Source organism: Phaseolus vulgaris, chromosome 8 (genome assembly GCF_000499845.2).
Source record: "Phaseolus vulgaris cultivar G19833 chromosome 8, P. vulgaris v2.0, whole genome shotgun sequence".
Classification (NCBI taxonomy): domain Eukaryota; kingdom Viridiplantae; phylum Streptophyta; class Magnoliopsida; order Fabales; family Fabaceae; genus Phaseolus; species Phaseolus vulgaris.
In genome coordinates this window covers 20,068,076-20,080,486 of record NC_023752.2, presented here as the reverse complement: position 1 = coordinate 20,080,486, position 12,411 = coordinate 20,068,076, and the positions used below count along the sequence as shown (strand labels likewise).

At 41.9% G+C, this 12,411-nt stretch overlaps 2 protein-coding genes across 2 annotated transcripts; both read right to left on the bottom strand.

The window, feature by feature from the left end:
- Positions 1-1,056: 1,056 nt before the first annotated feature.
- On the bottom strand, positions 1,057-4,144 carry LOC137824724 (uncharacterized). The gene is made up of 4 exons (XM_068630395.1): positions 3,076-4,144; positions 2,153-2,975; positions 1,772-2,002; positions 1,057-1,279 (listed from the first exon to the last, which is right to left on the bottom strand). The coding sequence occupies exons 1-4, from the start codon at positions 4,142-4,144 to the stop codon at positions 1,057-1,059; spliced, it is 2,346 nt and encodes a 781-aa protein (XP_068486496.1).
- A 4,812-nt stretch (positions 4,145-8,956) lies between these two features.
- On the bottom strand, positions 8,957-10,562 carry LOC137824723 (uncharacterized). Its single transcript, XM_068630394.1, has 2 exons — positions 10,155-10,562; positions 8,957-9,418 (listed from the first exon to the last, which is right to left on the bottom strand). The coding sequence occupies exons 1-2, from the start codon at positions 10,560-10,562 to the stop codon at positions 8,957-8,959; spliced, it is 870 nt and encodes a 289-aa protein (XP_068486495.1).
- Positions 10,563-12,411: the final 1,849 nt, after the last annotated feature.

Genomic DNA, 12,411 nt, shown 5'->3' with positions numbered 1-12,411 from the left:
TTTGAGAAAATTGAGGACAGAAACTTCAATTCTCGCACGGACCTGCACGCATCAAAACGAAACTGGCACGATCAAGAGAAAAAGAAGAACAAAAAAGGATGGATGTTGAAAGAGCATTATTACCTGAGCAGGAGGGACGATATCGGCATTACAGAGCTCTTGATCGGAGAAGATTTTTAGCGTCGAATTTTGAAGATCTTCCATCGGAGCGTGAAATCTCTATAATTCCATAACTGTATAATTGGCGCGCAATGGCCGAGTAAGATAGCAATTTCTTGTGTTTAACTACATATATTACAGTCATTTAAAAAAAAAGGAATATAATTTATTTGAAAAATTGCTATCAAATTTCTTTAACATTATATAGTCATTTTTTATTCATGTCTTTTTGTTAAAATATTTGTGAACTAATTTAATCATAAAAAATACCTTACGACTGCCACGTGGTGTTGTACGTTCTAAAGTTTGAAACTTCATAAAAATCAGTAGTTAATTTTATGGTTTTATTAACTCCATTTTTTTACAAGTAACAAACTAACAAAAGCTTCCAAAAATAAAAACAAAATAGTCAACGTATTCAATATAATCTATACAATATAAAAGTAGAAGGCGCACTATCCAATTTCTTTTTTTTTTTATCAAAAAAAAATTAATATAAATTAAAAAATATTTCAGGCTATCCTAACTCGTATACAAACTCAAAATATAGTTTTGGAACAAAGCTATCCTAAAACTCCCAAAAACATTACAACTCTATTTTACTGCAGAGAGACGCCAAACCTACAACAAAAAGCTATGGATTAAGCCAAACAACTTTAGGAACCACAAACAACTTCATGACTGCACCTGCACCCTCGAAGGGCACCCAGGTCCTCCAGAAGACCAGCAGCTATTATACCCAAGCAAAATTTGCTTCCTGCTTCCACATCATTATGGTGTGTTCATAAATTGGAAACTTTACACGTAGGCCACCTCATTATCTAAGATGCCATGATACCTTCCTAGCTCTGGTAGCACCTAGAATAGCCTTTCCAATCCTCGTTCAGCAGATTCCACTCAGGATACCTTCATAGCAGCATGAGTTGACCTTGGAGAGTAGCTCGCTTTGGAGGCATCATCCAGAACTCTTTCCCAGCCCAGCTTTGGCTTCACAACACCAACCAGGCTCGGTTTAAAGGCTAGCAGACCGCTACAAATCTGCTCTGCATCCGGTGCACCAGAAAAGGTTTGAAACCCACTCATAACTGGCAGCAACAGCAAACCATCTTGTTGACAGTGCCTAGGGGAAGAAAACAGAAAGAACTAGATGGCTTAATGTATAAAACAGCATCATAAACATCCTTCAAAATCCTAGCAATCCTTATGCCTTCAGATTATAGTACTCCATTTCCAAAAGCAGCTAACTCCAGCACTCCAGCCCAAGGCTCCTATTCCACTCCTTAAAAACCAGTTTGCCAACTTTCTAAACCAGCACTTTATTCCAGAATCTAGTTCCAGTTGCATTCAGAACCAAAACAGCGTTGAACCTAATGCCTATCCCTTCAGAATAACCACTTTCTTACCCCCGCACCTTAACCTTTACGGTTACAACTCTGGATTTAAACTGATTTTTTATTTATTGGCAATAATAAATAAATAAATTAGAACCACTTCAGGGGTGGTTCAATCCTTATACATATTACACGCCACCAATTCCAACTACCTACCACCAAAACAAACAAAACAACACCTTGTCCTTACTTAACCTAGAAAAAAACTTCAGGAAACTAACCTCATACACTCCATTGGTTCCAAACACCAATCTGAAAAGGAGAATGAAACTAACCGGGAATTTGTAGAGACCCAGGACCAAACCTTTACTTGTACACACGCAAAGACTTCAGACGCATCAGCCACTCCTCTTTTGAAAATTATACGATTCCTGTGACTCCAAATTTCACTAACCACCCCTACCCAGATTGTGTTCCAAACAATAAGACCCGTCTCAGAAGGTAGATTCAACCTAAATTGATGGAAGTTAAACCTCAGCTCAATGTGAGATGTAAACAGAACCCCTAGCCATCTGTAGCATAAACACCAAACTCGCCACGCGAAACTACATACGAAGAACAAATGGCTACAAGACTCTTCCTCCTTCCCGCACAATACGCACCTCAAGCTTTCTAACTGCACCCCTCTTCTACTAAGATTTACCCTAGTTGCAAGCTTATTTTCCAACACCCTCCAAGCCATAAGCACTGCAGAAGGAACTGTCTTGCACCTCCATAACTTACTAAAAATCGGTGAAGAATCCGCCTCATTATCCTTCCTGACAAGGTTGTAAGCAGAACTAACTGTAAAAGATTGGAGACCCCCACCCTTCCAAATCCATTTATCAACCTCTCCTGGGACAACCCCAGCCCCAAGCAGAAGCTGACTCAATTGATCTGCCATCGAATTCTCCCATTCGAAGAAAGACCTTCTCCAAGCTAGTTGCCAAACCCATCTTCCATTAGACCAAGACCCGAACTCCAACAGTTTTGCGTCTTTGTTAGAGCTAATAGAGAACAGTCTTGGATATACATTTTTCAACGCCTCACCCTTCAACCAACTATACTTCCAGAAATAAATATTCTTCCCATCACCTACTTTCCACTCAAAACTGTCTTCGAAACTTCTCCCCCAACCCCCCAAAGACCAAACTTCCTTCAAATCTTTCCACCAAAGAGAGCAACACCTATCTTTACCCTCCTCTCCCAGAGATCTCCACCGACCGTACTTAGAAAATAGAACTTCCTTCCAAAGACCGACCTCAACCGAACCCAACCTCCAAATCCACTTCCCCAGCAAAGCCAAGTTGAACAACTTTGAATCTATGATTCCTATCCCCCTGAAATCACGAGGCTTACAAGCCAAGTTCCAGGAAGCCCAAGCAATCTTCCTTCCGTCTGCACCCCATCCCCAGAGAAAATCCCTTTGTAACTTGACCAACTTCCCTGCCACCCCAGAAGGCAATTTGAATAACGACATAAAGAATAACGGAATAGAAGAGAGGTACAGACCTTATTAGACAAATCCTCCCAGCCATCAACAAACTTCTTCCCTTCCACCTGCTTAATCTAGCCTGCACTTTCTCGATCACCCCGTTCCAAAAAGCACCGTGCTTATGACTCCCTCCAACTGGCATACCCAAGTAAATGAAAGGAGATACCATCGTATCGCAGTTAAGAATCGCTGCGAAATGCTGAAGTGTGACCTGGTCCATCCCCGTCCCGCCGATCCTACTCTTCGCAAAATTAACCCTTAACCCAGAAGAGAGCTCGAAACACTGCAGAATCGCCTTGATATTTAATACACTCTTGGTATTTGCTTCACAGAAGAACAAGGTGTCGTCCGCATATTGTAACATATTAACCTTTACTTTATCCTTTCCAACCTCCAAACTGTCAATCAACTTCTTTTCTTTTGCCACCCTTGTCACCCCAGCTAACCCTTCCACCACAATGAGAAAGAGAAAAGGAGCAAGCGGGTCGCCCTGACGAAGACCCTTTCTAGGAAAGAACTCCCTAGTTGGACTCCTGTTAACCAGGACAGACACTGAAGCTGACTCCAAGCATCCCTTTATCCACTGAATCCAACGGTCGTAGAAACCCAACCTCCTTAGCATGTAATATATAAAGTCCCATTTCACCGAATCATAAGCCTTCTCATAGTCGACTTTAAAAAAGATACATCGCTTTCTCTTTCTCTTGTAATCCTCTAGAACCTCATTTGTAATGAGCACACTATCCAATAAACCTCTTCCTTCAATAAAAGCCGACTGTCTTATATCAATAATTTTTCCAATCACCTTTTTCAAATGCAAGGAAAGCGCCTTAGAGATGATATTGTACAAGCAACCTACTAAAGAAATAGGTCTAAACTCCCCCAGCTGTTGAGGATTTTCAACTTTTGGTATCAAACGGAGAAACAACGCATTTGATCCTCTTGGCCAACATCCAAAACCAGCAAAATCTTTTACTGTCGACATCACATCCTTCTTCAAAATGTCCCAACAAGATTTTATAAAACCAAAGTTAAACCCGTCGGGGCCTGGACTTTTTGAACTATCACACCCCCAGATCGTTGCTCTAACCTCTTCTTCAGAAAAATCACTGACTAACATATCATTGTCAGCTTCCGAGATAGTATTGAATCTAACCTTGTCCAGTCTGACCTAACAAACATCGTTCCTGGTGAACCTTTCTTCAAAGTACTTACAAACCTTATCCTTTACCTCCTTGTTATCACACCATTTTTTATTATTGAAAACTCCATGCAACTAATTCCTTGCCCTCCTCCATTTTACCGCTGAATGAAAGAACTTTGTATTGAGATCCCCTTGCTTTATCCAACTCTACCTTGCTTTCTGAAATAAAATCGCTTCTTGTTTAGACTTGGACTCGGTAAGTTTAGCAAAGAGAGACTTTCTTTCATCCCTTTCTGACTCTACTAACCCATCTTCGTCATCACGAGTGTCTAATTCGTCTAACCTTTTATGGATTTCCTTACAAGCCTGATTCACATCTCCGAAGACTTTCTTGTTCCACACCTTTAAGTCTGCTTTTAGCTTTTTCAACTTTTCTTTAAACACAAAAATTCCCCCTCCTGTCACCTTGTAAGAAGACCAACTAGAACTCACGAACTCCTTAAACCTGCTATATTTCAACCACACATTCAGACATCTAAAAGGCTTCGGACCCCAATCCACTTAGACTTCCTTCAAAATAACTACACAATGATCCGAGATTGATCTATTTAAGACGAGTTGTTGGTTGTTTGGCCAATACTCCAACCACTCCTTAGAGACCAACACCCTGTCAATCCTGCTTTTTACCAAGCCATTGGGCTTGAACCAAGTAAATTTCCTATCGACCAACAGAATATCTACCAACTTTGAGCTTTCGATGAAATCATTGGAACCCTTTATTTCTCTAGAGTAGTCAGAAGACGCAACCACACTCTTCCTTTCCTCTTGCCTTCTTATAGAGTTAAAGTCTCCAATGATACACCAAGCCTTTGATATTTGTCTTGTCTGAAACCACTAATCTCGTTCCACATCTCTTTCTTTTCCCGTAGAGAACCTGAACAATAGATATTCACAATAGTTACGTGGGTTCCAATGCCCCTCTTCCAAACCCCTTCTAACACAGAAAAGTTCCTACCATTTTCAAAACTGAACAACTGAAATGCCTTGTTGCTCCACATCGTAATCACTCCGCCTGCGCTGTTAACAACTTTGTTTTCCACCCATTCCACTTCGTCGGTTCCCCAAAGAAGACACACCTTTTCCCTACTAAAATCTGAACACTTCGTCTCTTGTAAACACACCATGTCCACCTGCTCCCTGCTAATCAGATCCCTGAGATAATTCCTTTTTACTGCCCCGCCTACCCCTCTGATATTCAGACTAAGAATCTTCATTGACAAACTTACTCCTTTCTTTCCACATCTTTCTCGTAGTCACTCCACCTTGATTAGATAACGAATAAATACCATTTAAAACTACATCTTCTCGACCAGGGAACGAAAACCCTGCTTCGTTCCCTACTCCCCAGACGCTTGCAGCCACGTTCTTATCAGTCTTCACCCAGAAAATCGTGTTACAGTTCTCAATTGCACTGTCAGAAGTGAATAAAGAATTCGACGAACTGCCTGTTTGGTGAACCAAAAAAACTTGGTCCACTATGGGATGTTTTCCTTCGACTTCTCCAACCAAACCTGACGACCTGCCCTTCGAAGAAACACTATTGCCCCCGCTTTCCACACCACCTTCCACACCCGCCCCCAACCCTGCTGACAACCCTCCCGGAGGAAATGTTCTCCCACACTCCTTCGAAGTTTGGACCTCGGACCTCCTCGCTTCCTCCTCATCATCTAACTTATCAAAATCTGCAGATACGTTACCAATCAATCCGTGGATAACTGAAGTCTTTGAGTGATCTTTTAAAGGTGTTCTCGAACAGCCATCGACTCCTTCTCCCACCACCGTAGTCCCAGACTGTTCCGATTCGTCCAGTAATGGTCTTGTCCCTAAAGAATCTTTAACCCTGCTCACAAAACCCGTCTGTTCCGAATCGAGCCCAACTACAACGTCCTCGTAACCACCATCTTGGAAGCACATACTCTTTAAATCCCTTCTAGTTCTCAAGGATTTCGGAAGTGCAGTTTGGACATTAAATGCCCAAACCTCTTCTTTCCCACTCATTGCTCCTCTTTCCAAGCATCCATTAAAAGGGGAGCATTCCTTTAAACGAGAAGAGGGCCCACGGTCAGCATGCAACTCTCCTTGCGCATCTTCTACATAAAACGACGCTTCTACCATTTCGGAGACACTCCCTATTGGATGATTCTTACTGCACTTAATCATGCCTCACCGTAAACTTTCCCTACCTTTTCATCTGCTGACTTGGACTCATTGGAAATAGTCACTACAACATTGAACGTTGATTCCACTTTCTCTTTCTTAGAAGAGTTAAAAGATCCGTGCCCAATCAATGATTCCACTTTCTCTTTCTTAGAAGAACTAAGAGGGTCGTGCACATTCAATGACCCTCTTAATTGTTCTTGAGCACCTCCCTCGTGCAGCTGGCGCTCCTTACCAAGGAAATCTGGATCCAACTTGCTCTGGACTGTCTCTTCATTCCCTATTCTTCCCCTTCCGACGGCGCCCACGCCACCTTCTCCGGCCGCACCAAACTCCGACCCCACTGAATCACATAAGCTAGCCTATAAGCTTCCTTCGTCGGAGCTTTCTTCAGTGTCTACCTCTGAGCCACCGCCATCCCATTTGCCAATACACATCTTCGGGAAACTCATCTCTTCTTCGAAGATCACCTTACACAGGCAGCCATTGATACAAAAATCCTTCTCCATATTGATAGTGGTGCTTACCATTGTTTTAACCCTAAAACGAGCAAACTCCGGTTTTTCTCTCTTCTCAATTGCTTCATCAATCTCCACCACCTCCCCCACCACGACCCCTACTTTGGAAAAGCTCTGATTGCACCATAGTTGTATCGGAATTCCTCTGCAGCGTAACCATGCACAACATTCTTTCAGTACAAAAGAACCATCCCAAGGAGTAACCGACGAGAAAACTTCATCAAACCAAGATCTGTTTAACAAAGAGAGATTCCGGCAATCAGACAATGGCGGACACTTCCTTTTAAAGACAAAGAGTACAATCTAGGAAACAATGATTTTAGGTCAAAATTTCGTACCTAGACATGTTCCTAGAATTTTGCTTTATCTCCACATCCTAATTCCCAACTTATTTCTTCTTGGAACCATGATTTTCCTCCTCCCTCCCCACACACCTTTGAGAGGTCTCTCCACCACCAAGACTGAAGCCTGACAGGTGTTTGGGGGCTTTCAAACTCTAATCCATATTTTGAACCCAAAAGTTCCTTCCACCTACCACTCTCTTGTGATAAACACATCCATCTCCATTTAGCTAGGAGGGCATGGTTGAACATACGTATGTCTCTAATTCCCAAACCTCCCTCCTCTCTAGGTCTGCATACGTCCTTCCATCTTACCCAGGCGATTGGCTTGTTCACTTTCCCCCATTCCCATAAGAATCTCCGTTGAATACTAATGATGCTATTACAAACCGATTCTGGCACTCTGAAGAGGGATAGATAGTACAAGGGAATGGCAGATATGACAGAATTAGTTAGACATATTCTCCCCGCCATGGATAAGAATCTCCCTTTCAACACACTGAGTCTTGCTTTTAACTTGTTTAAGACAGGCTCCCAAAAGTGTTTCTTCCTTGGGTTTCCTCCAACTTCAAGACCCAGATACTTAAAAGGTACCCCCATCTAAGTACAATTCAAAGTCTTAGAGTAGCATACCACTGCATTACTTGGCACATTAACGCCTGCTAGTTTTGACTTGTGGAAGTTTATTTTCTGACTTGATGCTAACTCAAAACCCCTCAAGATAGCCTTCAGGGTTACCACATTACTAAAGGTGTTCTCACACAAAAAAAAAGTATCATTTGCGAACTGAAGGATGCACACCTCTAACTCATTCTTGCCTATCTTGAGGCCTGACAAGAGGTTGTTCTTCAAGGCTTGTCTTACTAACCCAGACATGCTTTCTGCAACCACGAGGAAAAGGAATGGTGTTATGGGGTCACCTTGTCTCTACCCCCTTGAAGGCTTAAATTCCTCCGTCGGACACCCATTGACTAGCATAGACACTGAGGTGGATTCCAAGCATCCTCAGATCCAAGATATCCACTTGTTGTTAAAACCCATCCTAAGGAGTGTGTCATATAGAAAGTCCCACCTTACCGAGTCATAAGCTTTCTTAAAGTCTAGCTTTAGACATAACCCACTTCTCCCCTTCCTCTTAAGGTCCTTTATCACTTCATTAGCCATAAGCACATTGTCAAGAATCCTTCTACCCTTTAAGAAAGTTGATTGGCTTTCGTCAATAACAGAGGGAACACCTTCTTCAATCTACCTGCCAACACCTTCGAAATGATTTTGTATGGGTCAATACTGCTCAAGCTTTATAGGGTCCCTAACCTTTGGAACAAGAGCTATGAAGGACGCATTACAACCCTTTGGGAGACTCCCAGACTCATGGAAGAATGAAAGCGCTGCCACAATATCGTCTTTTATAATCTCCCAACTTTGCTTAAGAAAGTTGAAGTTGAACCCATCTGGCCCTGGGCTCTTTGAACCTTCACATTGCCACACAACATCCCTAATATCTTTCTCGGAGAAAACAATTAGAAGGCTTTCATTATCAGACATCTTAATAGACTTAAACTCAACTCAATCCAATCTTACCCCTAGATCCTTCGTTGCTTTAAATCTAGCATCGAACAAGTTCTTCGCGTCTAGTCGCACTGTACTTGGTTCCTCACACCATTGGTCCCCCACTCGAACACCCTTCACTCTGTTCCTGATTCTTCTCCACTTCACATATGAGCGAAAGAACCTAGTGCCGAGTCCCCAAACTTGAACCAGTTTGCTCTAGCCTTTTGACAGATAAGGGACTCAAGTTTGATATCATTCTCCTTTAGACGACTTGCCAGCTCCATCATTTTCCACCTCTTAGATTCCACTAAGCCCCCTTCACAATCTATGCAGTCAAGAGCCTCTATTTCCTGCAAAATCTTCCTCTTGGCAATATCACGGTTACCAAACACTTCCTTATTCCATGATTTGAGATCAAACTTAAGAAGTTTCAACTTTTCTTTCAGCTTTATTAACTCGTTCCCATGGACTGAGTAGGACTGCCATTTATCCTTTACCATCCTGTTAAAGCCCCTTTCCAAGTACCAAGCATCAATGGTTCTGAAGGGTTTGGGACCCCAGTCCTTCTCCATCGACTTTACCACAAGCGCACAATGGTCTGACACTTCCCTCCTTAAAACATACTGTTTACTCATAGGCCATAATTATAGCCAGTCTTCAGAGACAAACACTATATCAATTCTACCCTTTGTCGAGCCATCGTGTTTGAACCACGTAAAATTCTTTCCTACAATAGGTAACTCTATCAACAGGTTAGATTCAATGAAAGAATTGAAGCCATTCAACTCGCTTACTTTCACACCTCTTTCCTTGACCCCTTTCCTTTCACTTCTGCTTCTTACAGCATTAAAATCACCACACAAACACCATTCTAGATCTTGAGAGGCTCATTTGACATTGGAGAGATCCTCCCACAAAGTCTTCTTACCACTCAAAGAGCATGAAGAGTAGACATTGGCCACAACACACCTAGATGAAGTTTTTAGGTGCTGTCCAAAGATAACAATAAAGCCTTTTCCCATCATTTGTCTTTCGTAGCTAAAGGATTCTGTATGCCACAAAGACAAGAGACTACCACTCCCATTATCAGCTTTATTATGAATCCAACCAACTTTGTTATCCCCTTAAAGGGAGTAGCATCTAGCATCCGAAAGCTCAATTGTTTTCGTTTCTTGTAGACAAACAAATTATGCTTCCTCACGCCCTATTATATGCCTCAAGTACCTAGCTTTGGTTCCTCCCCCCAAGCCTCTTATGTTTAGATTGACAATTATCATAAGAGACCATCCTTTTTACCCTCCTCAGCACTCTTCATTATCTCTAAGTCTCTCTCTTCCAAACATATATATTTTTGACTACCTTCTGCTCATCCCCACAGCATGTAATCCCTGCTTGTCTACTGACCTCCCATAGCTTATACGGTTCCACTAGCATTTCAGAATCCCTCCACCGCACATTACAATTAGCAATATCCCCATCTGATATTGAGACTGACGTCGTACCTTGTTTACAGGGAGAGGTATTTCCAGCCTGTGACAGTCGTGAACTTAATCTTGCTGATCTCCTCGGTAGTGAATTGGATACTCCCAGCTCCGCTAGACCTTTGGTTTTACAGCGACGTGGGGGGGGGGGTGGGGGTTGGGTACGCTTTCCCCGGTTGTTCCTTCGTCTTCTGAGTAGAGTGGAATGCCAAAACCTGTGCAAGGGGCCCTTCTTCTGATAAGATTTCACATCCTTCAAGTTGTTTACGACAATACTCCTGCCCATCTTTCTTGCAGGCCTTCTTCGTTGTGTTTGACTCACTTGCCGAACCAGGGGAAGCGATTGTGTTTGACTCATTTTGCAGCGTTCACCTTCTGATGTGAATGCAATAACAAGAATACATGATTCTTTGACATTCTTAGGAGCAACTTGAGTTGTTCATGAAATGGCACTTTACTTAGAATTGGATCAATGTTTTAATTCAAGAACTCACCAAGACTTTGCACCAAACCAAAGCTCATATGGAAGTCCATATATTGTCAAATGGAATCAAACAACAAGGAATGAAGAACAAGAATTGAAAGATGGACAAAATTGAAATGCTAAGCTACTGAACCGAATAGAATAAAAGAAACAAAGCTTGAAATACAACTTTTAAACGGTGCAAATGAAAGGAAAGACTAGGAAACTAAAAACTATCGAATGAAAATTGAAGAAAAAGGAAGAAGAACACTTATAGAAGAAGCTTGCTGGACTTTGAGAATTGGAGAAGCCATTCACGCCACTTGGTTCCTCGTTCCAAGATAAGTGATGGAGTGCCGCCACTTGAAGCTCACCATAGCTCACAAGATAAGGCAAAGGAAGAAGAAGACTCAAGACTCACAATTTCTCTCCAAATTTGAGTATAGTCTCTCTACTATAAAATTCCAATCTGAAAAATACAAAGACAAGCACCTTATTTATAGCCTAAGATGTGCTGAAAATGCAAGCTAAATGAAACACAAATGCTGATGGAATTTCGACGCCAACTACACCATGAAGGAAGTGTGACTTTCCTTCCTAGTTTGTCACCTCCTAACTCCTATCTACACTCCCCCCTAACCTCCCTTACTACTTACACCTATTTATTACATCCGCACCCATATTCTATAAAAGAAATAAGAAGAGCCATCTTATTATACTCTTGTCCCAAAGCTCTTGCCATGCTCCTAGTAATTCTTTGGTCTTGGACCCCTTATTGGGCTTGGACCCCTTGTTGGACTTGGGCCCCTTGTTGGGCTTGGGCTTCATGGGCTTAAGCATCCTCTACTTGGTTTCCATCATACTCCCCGGGTTGGAGAGAATTCGTCCACGAATTTGGGAAACCTGCAGCAAAAGGAGTGAGATCAGTAATATTGAAAGAATTACTACCAAGATAAGTAGAGGGCATATCTAACTCATAGGCATTATCATTAATCCTCTTGATAACTTGGAAAGGGCCATCACCACGAGGCATAAGTTTGGACTTCCTTAGAGAAGGAAATCTATCCTTTCTTAAGTGAAGCCAAACCCAATCACCGGGCTCAAAGATTAATGCCTTTCTCCTTTGGTTGGCAGTGTCAGCATACTTACCAACTTTCTTCTCAATTTGTAACTTGATGCGGTTATGCAAATCTTTAATAAAAGAAGCCTTTTCAAAACCGTCTTTGCATAGAACCTCATCAAGTACAGGAATGGGAAGAAGATCTAGAGGTGTGAGGGGATTAAACCCATAAACAACCTCAAAAGGAGAATGGTTAGTGGTGGAATTTACTACCCTATTATAAGAAAATTCAACATGAGGTAGTAAATCTTCCCAAGCCCTTGGATTCCCGGAAATAAAGCATCTCAATAATTGACCCAAAGTTCTATTAACCACTTCGGTTTGACCATCAGTTTGGGGGTGGCAAGTAGTAGAAAACAGAAGTTTTGTGCCAAGTTTCCCCCATAAGGTCCTCCAAAAGTGACTTAAGAACTTAGAATCCCTATCGGATACTATACTTCTAGGAAGTCCATGCAAACGAACAACTTCCTTGAAGAAGAGATTTGCAATATGGCATGCATCATCCACTTTGTGGCATGGAATAAAATGAGCCATTTTAGAAAAACGATCCAC